General features: G+C 40.1%; 2 protein-coding genes across 2 annotated transcripts; one reads left to right on the top strand and one right to left on the bottom strand.

Annotated features, from left to right (window-relative positions):
- Positions 1–3,391: 3,391 nt before the first annotated feature.
- Positions 3,392–6,353, top strand: LOC112734274 (probable inactive receptor kinase At1g48480). The gene is made up of 2 exons (XM_025783529.3): positions 3,392–5,171; positions 5,390–6,353. The coding sequence occupies exons 1-2, from the start codon at positions 3,776–3,778 to the stop codon at positions 6,004–6,006; spliced, it is 2,013 nt and encodes a 670-aa protein (XP_025639314.1). The 5' UTR covers positions 3,392–3,775; the 3' UTR covers positions 6,007–6,353.
- Positions 6,354–12,866: 6,513 nt separating this feature from the next.
- LOC112735593 (protein MAIN-LIKE 1-like) lies at positions 12,867–14,104 on the bottom strand. The gene is made up of 2 exons (XM_025785122.1): positions 14,033–14,104; positions 12,867–13,436 (listed from the first exon to the last, which is right to left on the bottom strand). Exons 1-2 carry the CDS (start codon positions 14,102–14,104, stop codon positions 12,867–12,869), a joined length of 642 nt encoding a protein of 213 aa, XP_025640907.1.
- Between the last annotated feature and the right edge of the window lie 818 nt (positions 14,105–14,922).

The raw sequence follows: 14,922 nt of genomic DNA, 5'->3' as shown, positions 1-14,922 counted from the left end.
GGTTCACTTGATGCTGCTGATAAGTATTGACCAAATTTTTTATTCCTTAAGTAGTTTCAGTTCATTTCTTAGTTTATTTGAGGTTCATTTGGATCCAGAAATGAATTCGATGTGTTTGTATTAATTGAGGTTCACTTGATGCTGCTGATAAGTATTGACCAAATTTTTTAGCAAAGAAGAATGAAATTATTCATGATTACTTTATTCAATTGCATTAGATTCCACTCTATTCCATTCAATTAGTTCATATTTGAACAAACAGTAAAAAAAACTCAATCATCAACAAAAACATATCAAATTTATTTCTGGATCAAAATAATCCTCAATTAAACTAAGAAATGAACCAAAATTACTTATGGAATAAAAAATTTGGTAAATACTTATCAGCAACATCAAGTGAACCTCAATTAGCACACAAATGAATCGAAATTAGTTCAAATTTGAACAAATAGTAAAAAAGACTCAATCATTAATAAAAACACATTGAATTCATTTTTGGATCCAAATGAACCTCAACTAAATTAAGAAATGAATCGAAATTACTTAAAAAAAATTTGGTCAATACTTATCAGCAACATCAAGTAAACCTCAGTTAACACACAAATAAACTAAAATAAATTAAGAAATGACTCGAAATTATATAATGATGGTATTAGAGAAAATCAGAACTAATATAGATGTTTGCAAAATATTGATGTTATTGGTGACGACAATAACGAAAAAGAAAAAGAAAAAGAAGAAGATGCAACATTGGAGAAGGAGGAAATATCAAAGAAAGAATCTCTTCTTCCTCTGTAAAAAATTATTTTAATAATTCTTTTGAATCTAATATTTTTGGAAAAGTGCGTAAAGTCTTCTTGTGTTTACGAGCCAACGTTTTAATACAAGAAAGTCGAATTATATATTTTATTCGATACAAACTTTTTTTTGAGGACCTATTATATTAATGAGAAAGATTTTGCGAATTTAAAAGGAAAAGGAGGAGTAGAAGGAGAAGGAAATAGAGAAGGAGAAGAAGAAAGGGAAGAAAACAGAGAAAGAGAAGGAGAAGGAGAAGCATGATTTGAAAGTTGTTATAACAACTTGGTTAGACTTGGTTAAGTATTTTTTTTGGATGTAGAACTTTATTGTTAGCTAAATTTAATCTTAAAAACTTTTAATTGACATTAAATACATTATAGAATTTATAATTCATAATTTATATATTATAATTCATTTATGTAACAATCGTTGATCACAGATCATAATCACACTTGCAAATTACAATTTATAAACATAAACATTTTCTTTTTAAAATAAATTACAATCTTGATTATTTTGATCATTAATTATTTTAGTTTTGTCATTGTAATCCATCAAGAGTTCTCCGTACTCATCGCGGTACCTGAAAAGGTGAGTCCTTCTTTTTTTCGCTCTCGATTGGACCGGAGAGGAAGAAAGCTTTTTCAGAAGGCTCACCCATGGGCCTTTGGGCGCTGATTGAAGCGGGAATGCACTAAATAATGACGTGACTTTGAATTCATTTACGATACTTTCTCTAAGAGAAAAACCAACTGCGTCATCAGCATCATATTAGAGAATAATTTTAGGAGTGGAACTGTTGGCGCTAACAGAGGCACTGGAAATGGACTTGAAAACGGGTTCGGTGTAGGTTGAGAAAAAGTAGAAGGCGACAGAAAAGGAAGAGAAGAAGCAATCGCAATGGGAGAGTGAGACATTGAGAGAAGAGACAAATGATAAAAATGAGGAGAAGGACATCATAAAATAAGAGAAAAAATAAATGATGAAGATGAAGATTTAAAAGTTAGGATTTTATAATTGTATATAGACCAATTTAAATATTTTAAACAAATTTGAGATACTAATTTAAATTGAATTTATTATTTGTCTATGTCAACTTGCAGTAAACTGGCAAATTGACATTTAATTACATATATTAACAACGTAAAAATGGTGAATGACATTTAGACTAATTAAGACTTATGTTTTTAAAAGTAAAAAATATATTTAATTATTTTAAAAAATAGAAAATTTAATTGAAACGACTTGAGAATTTCAAAAATATTTGAAACATAACTTTCATATATATATATATATATATATATATATATATATATATATATATATATATATATATTCTTTAGAATTTCCCTGAATTTTTTCAATAACTACGAGAAACCTAATTGAAATTCTTGTTGTAACTAGTATATGGCCCTTTTTAAGTAAAGCGAGTACTGATGTTATCGCGAATCGTACTAGTATCTGTTATATTATCTGTATATAACAGTTGGCAACGTGACTGTTGCCTGTTGGTATGACATCATTCCCATTCTTTAATATAAAAATATTAGTATACATATTAAATACTCTTAAAAAACATAAATTAATAAATATGTTAATAACTATTAATGTACACTAATCTGTTTATTTTTTATTTTTTATTTTTTTTGGTGTCCATCCACTAATCTATATAAATGGACTAGGTGACTGTCTTGACACAACTTTAGTTTTCAATGATCAAAATACATTAATCCGCGAATAATATTATTCTTCTTTCAATTCATGCTACTTCAATAATAAACTTCGTTTCTATGATGGATTTTCTTAGTGGTAATAAAAACATAGCTTTAGCACATTAATATTAAATTATTTACGTATATATTAATAAACAATAATATTTAAAACATAATAAAATTAGTTTAAATAATCCAAAATTAACGTAATTAATATTATATTATATAAAATAACTTTAAATATTATTTGTCTAATATTATTATTATTAAATATCTTTTATTTAAACACCAATTTTGGGTGCTTTCAATTTAATATCTCACAATACCGAAAATTTTTATTTATTTCTTTCCTTCTTTCTATATATACGTGGATTCTTCTAATATCTCCATATTATAATATTTTAAAAAGTGTTGTTAAAATTAAAATAAATTTTTATATTTTAATAATATTTTTAAAAAATTATTAAAATATAAAAAATATAACTTTAATTTTATAATACTTAATCATTACTGAATTCATATATATATATATATATATATATATATATATATATAACTTAATTTTTTTTATAAAATTACTTTTAAAATCATTTTTAATTATCTTATTTATTTACATTCTTTTACATTATTTGTTTAAGGTTAATAAAGAACGAGACTTAAAAATAGTAATATTACAACAATTGAATACTTAGTCATAAAATAAAATTAAAATAAATATTTACTTAAATTTTTTATTAATGTGTATTTTAAGAATATTATAAAAAATATTTTATTAAAATGATTAAAATTAATTTTTAGTATTTTTAATATATTAAATACATAAAAATTAAAATATTTGTATTATTATATTATTAAAAGAAGTTTTAAGGTACAAAATAATTAAATCTTTATTTAAAAACGAAAAAAAGTAGTAAAAGACTAAAAGTAAAGAGAGATAAAGGAACTTTAGTTATGTGGAGAGATAGAGCTACAGCTAGCTAGGGTTTCTTTTTGTTGGTAATGTGTCTTGATTAACACACAGCCTGGACCTCCAACTCCAACTCACACACTATCTCTTAATGTGACAGACAAAATTAATTAAAATAAAAATTGCAGCTTGGCCTTCTCTACTCTTGTCTTCGGTTACTCTCTCTCTCTCTCTCACTCTCGCAATGTCCATCAGAATCAAAATATACCCACACCCATAACCCACCAAACCACCTCAGCAACCTCTGCTGTTTGTTTCTCTGCGTTCTGTGTGTGTTGTGAGCAAAAGCAGAGCAATGGTGGCACTGGCCAATGCCATTGTGGCCACAGTGCTGGTGCTGGTGCTTGTGGCGGTGTTTCCACTGGGAAAGGCAGATCTGGCATCGGAGCGGGCGGCATTGCTGGCTCTACGGTCCTCCGTCGGCGGCAGAACCCTCTTCTGGAACGCGACCAACCAGAGCCCCTGCAACTGGGCTGGCGTGCAATGCGAGCAGGGTCAGGTGGTGGAGCTCCACCTGCCCGCCGTGGCACTCTCCGGGCGCATTCCGGTGGGAATATTCGGGAACCTGACACACCTCCGCACCCTGAGCCTGCGGTTCAACGCGCTGACGGGACCCCTCCCCGCAGATCTGGCATCGTGCATCAACCTCCGGAACCTGTACCTGCAGCGCAATCTGCTTTCCGGCGAAATCCCAGAGTTGCTGTTCCGGCTGCCGGACCTGGTCCGCCTGAACCTTGGCTTCAACAATTTCTCGGGTGGGGTCCCAGCAGAGTTCAACAAGTTGAGCAGACTTAGAACTCTTTACCTCCAAAACAATCAGCTCTCCGGTCCCATCCCGCAGCTCAGCCTGCCGGACCTCGAGCAGTTCAACGTCTCCAACAACTTCCTCAATGGCTCTGTCCCCGACAAGCTCCAGAAATTCCCCCAAGATTCCTTTCTTGGCAATTCCCTCTGCGGCCGCCCGCTCAAGCTCTGCCCCGGCGACGATGCATCTGCATCTTCTCCTTCCGGCGACATTCCCAATAACAAGACCAAGAAGAAGAACAAGTTATCTGGCGGTGCCATTGCTGGAATTGTCATCGGATCCGTCGTGTGTCTTCTGCTGCTCGTATTCGCACTGATTCTTTTGTGTAGGAAGAAGAGTTCCAAGAAGACCAGTGCCGTTGAAGTTGCAACCGTCAAGCATCCGGAGCCCGAACTTCCAGGCGACAAACCAGTGGACGAGTTGGAGAACGGGCCGGGGCCCCACAGTAATGGCGCTCACGAAAATGGGTATACGGTGGCTGCAGCAGCTGCAGCGGCTATGGCGGCAGGGAATGGAAACAAGGCCGAGGCCAACGGCGGCGGTGGTAGTGGAGCCAAGAAGTTGGTGTTTTTTGGTAATTCTGCAACAGCGGGGGCGGCGAGGCCATTTGATCTGGAGGATTTGCTTCGGGCTTCGGCGGAGGTATTGGGGAAAGGTACGTTTGGTACGGCGTACAAGGCGGTTTTGGAGTCAGGGCCGGTGGTGGCTGTGAAGAGGTTGAAGGATGTGACGATTTCCGAGAAGGAGTTCAAGGAGAAGATCGAGTCTGTGGGAGCAATGGATCATGAGAACTTGGTTCCTCTGAGGGCTTATTATTTCAGCAGAGATGAGAAGCTTCTTGTGTATGATTACATGCCCATCGGAAGCTTATCTGCTCTTTTGCATGGTCAGCACTCATTTCATTTCATTTGTCTTCTTTTATTTGTTTTTGTTTACTTCTAAGTTCTACCTGCTTTGTCAGTACTTGAGTAGTGTAGTGGCTCTCCTTACATGTTTAGTAACAAAAAGATGCACTTCACTTGCTTCGGATTTGGATTTGTTACTTAGGAATTAGGATTAGATTTGGTATCATCAATGCGATGATGTATGTGATTGTTGTTACAGGAAACAAAGGAGCGGGGAGGACACCGTTAAACTGGGAAATCAGGTCAGGCATTGCACTTGGAGCTGCACGCGGGATTGAATACCTTCACTCACAGGGAACAAATGTTTCTCATGGAAACATTAAGTCCTCTAATATCCTCTTAACCAAGTCCTACGATGCTAGAGTATCTGACTTCGGCCTCGCCCACCTTGTTGGCCCCTCCTCCACCCCTAACCGAGTGGCCGGCTATCGCGCCCCTGAGGTCACCGATCCTCGCAAAGTATCCCAGAAGGCAGATGTGTACAGCTTTGGCGTGCTGCTCTTGGAGCTACTGACCGGGAAGGCACCCACCCATGCTATCCTAAACGAGGAAGGAGTGGACCTCCCTAGATGGGTCCAATCCGTTGTCCGAGAAGAGTGGACTTCGGAGGTGTTTGATCTTGAGCTGCTGAGGTACCAGAATGTTGAAGAGGAGATGGTTCAGCTGTTGCAGCTTGCAGTTGATTGCGCAGCACCCTACCCTGATAAGCGCCCTTCCATGTCTCAAGTGGTACAGAGCATTGAAGAATTGCGTCGCTCCAGCTTGAAAGAGGATCAGGACCAAATCCAAACCCAACATGATCTTGTAGAGTTATAGATGATGTATCTATCTTTCTTCTCCGTGAGTTTCCTCTGGATTTGCCTACATTTACATTGTTTGATCCCACTAAATCATGTGCTTATGTTGTATTCAGTAGCTTTGGTTCCAACCCAAAATTTCTTTCGAGTTTCCTCTTTTTTCATTATTTTAATCCTCAAATTAAATCTCTACTGTGTCATCCCCCCTCCCAAATTTTTTCCCTTCCCAATTGATTTCCTGTGGGGGAGTTGATGTATCTGTTTCATTAATTTTTTTGCTTGTGGATTCTGGTTGATGTAATTATCACTTGTGCTTTAACATGGGTTTTTACTTTTGTCCAAAGCTTAATCGAAATGTTTTAGTCACTGTCGTTGGTTGGTTGTAATTGAAATGTCTCGTCGGTAGCGTGTGTCTCCTCTTTAATTGTGACCGTGATACCAACTTCGGTAAATATGAACCATAACCAACTTTGGTTAATTCATTCGACAGGTATGAGTACTACGTAGTACGTACAGTATTTAGTATTTACTACTATCTTGCTTCTCTACTACATCAGATTATCAGTAGCATTGCTTAAATAAGTCAACAATGAATTTAGTTTGATGCATTAACCAATATTAAACTAATTCAATAAGATTCATTAACATTCACAACTTCAAAGGTCCAGATAACAATGGCCCCAGTTCCGAAAATAAAAAGGTTTGGAAACTGATGAATCATGAAAGCGATGTGAGAAACAGTGACATTCCATTTGCAGCCCTTTTTCAGTTTTTCTATTTTTTTTTCTTCTTTTTTCACGTTATGGGAATGTGATGTGTTTGTTTCATGGCTATTGCTGTCCCATCTAACATTTTCCAAATTGATGAACGATCACCAGTTCACCACTCACCCTCACTGGGTTGGGTTAATTAAGCTGGTTTTCCACTTTCCGAGTAGTAACACGGTCGGTTGTCATTTAGTCTCCAATCAATGTTGGATCAATTTAATTCATCAGATAAATTTGCTATTAATTCAGTAGTTTTACCAACAACACACATTTATAATTTTTTTAATTATCACTTGTTTTATTTTATTTTTTTAATTACTGCTGAAGTAATTGAATAATACTTAAATGTCATATTGTTGGATAACTGTTGAAATTATAGATTTTAAATTAAATAAATTAATTTTCAATTATTATTTTCTTAACATATTGCATTTGTCGAAGTGTAAATGTTTAGTATAAAAAGATTTTATTAAGGTTTAAAAATTCAAAACTGTAATATTCATATTTTTATATGATATATAATAGAAGGATTTGAATTTTTTAAATTTTGAATTTCACTTTAGTGGTAGGATTAAAAAAAAATGAGAGATAGAGAGAAACCATTTAAAGGTGAGAGATCATACTTTACCTTCTAAAATAAAAATTCAAAATTTAGAAGATTCAAATTTAGAATGGAGATATGAAAAAGATTGTTGTACAATTTTTTTCTTTAAAATATTTTTTATTATATATATTTATAAAAACAGTTTTACTAGGTAGAAAATGACTTTCGTAAATAATGTGAATAGTGGACTATAAAATTTGTCAAATAAAGTAAAAGACACACTATACCCCCTACGACAAAAATCATAAATGGAGTGTATAAGTAACTGTATTCTTCACTAAACTCATTGTCTACTTATATTTTTCCTCCTAAAAAGTAGGGCAAAAAACCCAAATAAACCAAGGAGACTTCGAAATTACCTAAATCCGCCAAATCAAAAATCTTCACCTGTATCCACCAGGACCAATTATTATGTAATTCGAATCAATAAGATTCGAATTATGCTCTCAAGTAATTCGAATTGATTTCATTCGAATTATGTGCATGCAACGAGTTAAAGTAATTCGAATCAATATGATTCGAATTACTATGAAGGTAACAACATAAGGTAATTCGAAACAATTTGTCTCGAAATATACATAAAGAATTCGAGTCTAATTAATTCGAATTACTAGGTTAGCTTGTGTTTCAACATAATTCGAAACAAATTGTTTCGAATTATAAGTAAGGAATTCGAGTTTAGTTAGTTCGAATTACTAGGTTAGGTTGTGATAATTCGAAACAAATTGTTTCGAATTATATATATATAGCACGAACCAGGGCTATATATATATGCTGTGAACTCATGATGCTGTGAACAAAGTGGGGAGATGGCTAGTGAGGAGAGTTTCCTAGTGTTGGTACATTATAGAGGGTCGATTAAGAGAAAAACTCGATCCGGCGTGAAGTTCACTGATAAGGATCCACTATGTATTATCGTGACGCCAACAACCACCTACGATGCTCTTGTTAGCTGTGTGCTGGATAAGCTTGGTCTCGAAGGAGTTAAAAGGGTCAAGAAGTTTTTCTACCGCATTCCAACAGCGGTGCTCCATGACACCGTGAAGTTTGATTGTTCCACAATCGGCAGTAACGAGGACTTGCAGGTTATGTTTCTTTGTCGTAGGCAGTTTCCCGAGGTAAGGACACCAGAGTTGTTGGCTAAGTTGGTTGATGTGGTATCTAGCTCGGGTGGTTCAAACCGGAATGCGAATACTATAGCCGCGGTTGCCGGGTCGAGCTCGAGACCTGCTGTTGCTTCGTCCTCTGCTCCTGTGTATGAGCCACCGATGCAGCCTGTTGCGTCCCCTTCGTTTGCCGTCGATCTGGGCGGGAATGTTGGAGATGAGGTTCGGCATGGGGAACATATTCCCACCGAGGTACATTGTCCCACACCGATTGGTGTTGGTGATGGTTTGTTTGATGATCCAGATGACGATGACGTGGAGCCGGATTTGATCGCTGATGAAAGCGGCGATGATGTTGGAACTACTGTTCCGAGAAGAGCTACAGGTGGATCTAGTTCTGGCACACAGCAGTATCCACCCCATTTTTCCCCGTTGGACCTGGATGCCATGCGGCAGGACGAAAATGCTCTGCTGCCCTCAGGATTTGGCGCTAGAGATACCGAGGGGTCTGCCGGTGTGAACGAGTTTCAGGTTGGCCAACAATTTCAGGATAAAGATGAGGCGCTGTTCAATGTGAAGACGTACAGTATCCGCCGAGGGGTCCAGTACAAGGTCGTTGAGTCTGACTATCGCAGGTATGTGGGAAAGTGTTCTGAGTTTGGGAATGGGTGCACATGGCTCATTCGGATGAGTCTCCGACAGCGGAAGGGTATCTGGGAAGTGAAGCGATACAACGGTCCGCATACATGTCTCGCCAGCTCCATCTCCAGCGACCATAGGAGTCTGGACTACCATGTGATATCCACCTTCATTATGCCGATGGTTAGGGCTGATGCAGCTGTGAACATCAAGGTGCTTCAAAATGCCACGGCCGCACAATTTGGGTTCAGGCCAACGTACAGGAGGGTATGGATGGCGAAGCAGAAGGCCGTTGCCGTCATATATGGGGACTGGGACGAGTCGTACAACGAGCTCCCTAGGTGGGTTTTAGGAGTTCAGCTGACGATGCCTGGCACTGTAGCCGTCCTCAGGACTTGCCCTGTTCGAGTTGGGGGACAGGTTGACGAGTCTCAGGTTTATTTTCATAGGCTGTTCTGGACTTTCCCCCCTTGTATCCAGGCATTCCGTCATTGCAAGCCTTTGGTGAGTATTGATGGGACCCATCTATATGGGAAGTATGGGGGAACACTGCTAGTCGCCATTGCACAGGACGGAAACTCGAACATCCTCCCCGTGGCATTTGCACTAGTCGAGGGTGAGAATGCTGAGTCATGGTCTTTCTTTCTTTCCCACCTCCGTGAGCACGTGACACCTCAGCCGGGTCTATTAGTTATTTCAGATAGGCATAATGGCATCAAGGCAGCACTCGAGGCTCCGGATGGGGGATGGCTACCCCCAGCTGCGTACCGGGCATTCTGCATTCGACACGTTGCATCGAATTTTGCATTGACGTTCAAGGGAAAAGATGCCCGGAGGCTTCTTGTTAACGCCGCATATGCGAAGACTGAAGTGGAGTTCGACTACTGGTTTGACATTCTGCGCTCTGAGAATCCGGCAATGTGTGACTGGGCGAACCGAATCGAGTATTCGTTGTGGACACAGTACTGTGATGAGGGTCGGAGATTCGGGCACATGACGACCAATATTTCTGAATGTGTCAACTCAATCCTGAAGGGGGTAAGAAACCTCCCTGTTTGCTCGCTGGTGAAGGCCACATACGGAAGGCTAGCTGAGCTATTTGTCCGTAAGGGAAGGGAGGCCGAGGCTCAGATGGGTACTGGACAACAATTCAGTCAATACCTAGTAAAGTGTATCGAGGCCAACCTGAAGACAGCCAGGTGCTTCACGGTGACTGTTTACGACAGGGATAACTCGGAATACACCGTTGCTGAGACAACTCCGACAGGTTCATTCTCCCTTGGTACGTACAGGGTCTCATTAGGGTCTAAGACTTGTGATTGTGGATACTTCCAAGCACTTCACTTTCCCTGTCCGCACGCACTGGCATGCTGTGCTTATTCACGACTTACATGGCAGCCCTACGTCCACGAGGTCTATCGCCTGAGTTCCGTTTTCGGTGTCTATCAGATGGGATTTACACCACCCATTACAGAGGGTTTCTGGCCACCTTATGCAGGGCCAACCGTTATATCGGATCCGAATATGAGGCGTGCGCGGGAGGGTCGTCCTAGATCCACAAGAATCCGCACCAACATGGATGAAGCAGATCCGAACCAGCCAAAGAGATGTGGCCTCTGCAGGCAGCCAGGTCACACCAGGCGTAGTTGTCCACAAGGCGCAGGCCCCAGCGGGACTGCTGGAAATCAATAGGAGATTTCTTAATCTATTAGCACTTGTCTTCTACTTCAGTTAGCAACCATTGTGGTCCTTTGTACTAAGTTGTGTCCTATTAGTAATGAAACTTGTTATTCGTACCAAATATTTCTGCTGAATATGTTTTAAATGATTGAAATTAGTATCTAAAACAAACAACATTACCGCGAGGGATGACTCATAATGAATAACATAACATCAAACTATATATCATAACAGAAAAGTAGAAGACATCATAGTAAATGACATAACAAAACAACAAAGTACATACCATAACATCAAATAACATAACTACAACGTACATACCATAACAATGATAACAAACCAATAAGGTACACAATATAAATATAACAACATGACATACACCACTATCCATAAATCATCTAAATAGGTGCGATCCAGTGCCGCAACGGCGTGGCACTCGTGTCCGAAAACTCCTCCGTATAAGTGGCTCCTCATCCTCAATAGACTCGTCGCTGTCATCCGGAACTGGCTGTCTCGGGGTCACAGGCGCAGCATGCACGGGTCTGGATGATGACGGGCCGGCAACTGAATGTGACCCAATAGTCTGGGCCGATGCTGGGGTCCCACCCATGGCAAAAGGATGCGGGGGAGCTACCGTGGCAGGCTCGTTCAGATCTACATCCAGGGGTGCCTGTGTCCCTGTCGTCTGAACCCGTCCGGCTGCAGCCTCATCCTCCTGCATGATGGTCCGAATATCATCAAGGAAATGCGGTCCACCAAACTCGGCCACAATGCCATCACTAGCAAGCAAGTCTCCAAACATCGAGCCCGGACTAACCCATGGAGTACTCTCCTGAAGGGTATGATCATCACCGGGAACACCTACGAAGTAATCTCCAAGACCTCCACCACCAAGCCCAGCATCAGTGTGAGTCGTCCGATCTCCCATACCAGATCCACGCGACCCACCCTCATGCCCGCCCTGATGGGCCCTATCAACCCCCGCAACATCACCTCCCATAGGCATCTGGGCACCCTCTCTAGCAGCACCCACTCTCCTCCTGCCTCCACGACCACGAACTCTCCCCCCACCCCTAACTGGGGGTCGACGTCATCCATAGCAAGATCCACCCCGATCCACTCCCGCTGGCTACGACGTGTCCCAACTCGTGCTCTCCGCTCAATACGACGTCTGTCGGGAACGTCCTCGACCCGGTCCATATCTGGAAGTCGACCTGCACCCCTCTGCGTAGCCTCATCTGGAATAGGAATACCTCTCGGATCCCCCAATAACATCTCCGGCGACAAAAACCTCTTTCCGTGCTGATACCACCATGTCAAGAAATCGTGTGACGGACCGGGGTCGGGGACGATGTCAAACTGTAGAATGTGCTCCGCACGCTCCTGCCAGTGAACATGCCAGTCAGCGTACTGTGCCGGGAACCAACGGTCACCTCCTCTCCCATCCTTCGACATCAAGAAGTCGATGTTCAAGGCGGGAGACGGTATGGGCTGAACGCCGCCAAACTGAGGTAAAACTCTATCAACCTGATGCCACTCCACAACCGCAAAGTAAATCAGGGACGTCCTGCACCGCCATAACATCATATGCCGAGGCTCCAAGACCTCTGGATGTACAACCTGGATGACGTCTAGTGCGCTATAGGGCATCCATATGAACTGGAAAAATAAAAATTAAAAGGGTTGGACAATATAAACTGAAACAATGACTTGAAATACACATATGTTCTGCGTACTTACCTGCCGAGGCTGTAACAAGTCGATCTTCAGGCGAGCCATCTGTACCCGAGGTCCCTTGTTGCTAATCCCAGGATTGTAACCAGACCATCTGCGTACGAGAAACATTAAAATTGGTTTCATAATCGAAAATAAATACGAGAAGAATATATAATACAAAACAATAACGGTACCTCGAGGCAAGGGGCCAGCTAATCTCATCATACCCAGATGGTCTAAGAGTGGGAAACCTCCAGAATATCCAAGACTGTAGTAACTGTAAAGGGCCAGCTAACTTCACCACATGTCTGTTGGCGACTCGGCACATGCACCTGTACAACCATGCAAGTGCCGCCGACCCCCAATTTTAGCGACCCATCTCCTCAAGCCGAGCAACATAAGGTAGCCATCTGATGTGTATACGATTGCCGGACTTGTCGGCAAAGAGCTGCGTGCCCAATAACATCGTGATATAGGCCCGGACAAAGCGCCTAACTGTCTCCTCATCAGCCCCGTCTGGACACTCTGCAAATGTCTCCTGAAACCAGGTGCAGTTGACTGCGAATTTCTGCACCTGGTTCTCGGGAGGTAAAACACCGAGCAACTCATGGAACCACTGCCAAGCAGGTCTCCCACCCTCAATGTAAAGGTGGAAGTCTGTCAGGCAACCACTAACGTAATCTCCGTCCACTGGCAACCCCAGCTGGTATGCGACGTCCTGAAGCGTGATGGTACACTCTCCGAACGGCATGTGGAAGGTGTGCGTCTCAGGCCGCCACCTCTCGACGAATGCGCTGACTAGGGGCTCGTCTAGTCGGAACCATCTGTCATTCAGTCTCGCAAGATGGTACAATCCGGCCATCTGCAGGTACGGAACGTACCTCTCATCAAGACGCATCCCCTGCTGCCGCCTAACGTTGGATATGCAATGACGAGGCTGGCCAGTACATAAACCGCATAATTAGAACAGATGCACAACCCACTAACATATACAATATGTTTCATAAGGAACCAGAAAATAAATCGTGATGTGTAAAAGATATATGAAACAAACGACCAACATTTTATACACAAACCGCTCACTCAAACCTAGTGCAAATACCATTAACAAAAACAGATGCATGATCACATTTATCATAAACCACTACCGTTAACCGCTAAACCGCTTAGTTAAACCGCTAACACTAAAATAAACCGCTATAAAAAACCATTAACAAAACCCACTACCATACACCACCAACTCAAACCACCCCCCTAAACCGCTAACCATCACTAAAACCACTATCCAAAACAATTAGCACAAACCGCTTACAAAAACCAATTTCAAATACCACTAACAAAAACCACTGGCCTAAACCGCTTGCTTAAACCGCTAACACTAAAATAAACCGCTATAAAAAACCATTAACAATAAACCACTAGCCTGCACCACTATCCTAAACCACTATCCTAAACCACTAACAGTAACATAAACCATTATCAAAAACCATTAACAAATACCGTTATCATAAAACGCTTTCATAAACCACTAACCTCGTCGTTGATCACACCGGCGATATGAGCAACTCCATCCAAACGATAAAGCCTTCCCGGATCGTCCCCCATCGACAAAAAAAGGCGCTCTGCTCTTACTCGTACGAAAGGTTGGTCGTTTTCTCTGGGATTTGGTGGGGTTAGAGAAAGAGAAACTGATTCGAATGAACTTGGTTCGAACTCCTTTTATAGCCGAAACAGTTGTAATTCGAATCAACTTGATTCGAATTACTATGGAAATCCGTTTTAACCCTAATTCGAATCAACTAGATTCGAACCTCTCTAAAGTGAACTTCTCCTAGTAATTCGAATTAACTAAATTCGAAATAGGTTATTTTAATTCGAAACGTATTGCTTCGAATTACATGCTTTTTTGGATATCTATAATTCGAATCATATTGATTCGAATTACGTTCATTTGTTGCATGGAGATAATTCGAATTATATAAATTCGAATTACTTGAGAGTATAATTCGAATCTTACTGATTCGAATTATATAATAATTCGTCCTGGTTGATTCAGGTATGGATTTCTGGTTTGGCTGATTTTGGTAATTTGGACCTCTCCTTGGTATATTTGAGTTTTTTGCCCTAAAAAGTATTTATGTTCTCAAAACTGATTTCAGTATCTTAATCAAGTTATTACTTATTAAACAATTTGTCATGACAATTAATTTTATTTTTATTATTTTACACACATTTAATAAATAAAAACGAAGTTTTTTATAATGCATTTATTTTTTATTTTTACTTATAAATAAGTTTAATAAGTGCCCTAAGTATACTGACGAGAAAAATGTGATAATTAATTTTGCAACGAATGCTCTAAATAGTTAAATACCATATTAATAAATAATAACTTTTTACAGATTGCAAAACAGTAATATTTA

Source organism: Arachis hypogaea, chromosome 3 (assembly GCF_003086295.3).
Source record: "Arachis hypogaea cultivar Tifrunner chromosome 3, arahy.Tifrunner.gnm2.J5K5, whole genome shotgun sequence".
NCBI classification, from domain to species: domain Eukaryota; kingdom Viridiplantae; phylum Streptophyta; class Magnoliopsida; order Fabales; family Fabaceae; genus Arachis; species Arachis hypogaea.
This window is presented reverse-complemented; position numbering and strand designations above follow the sequence as displayed.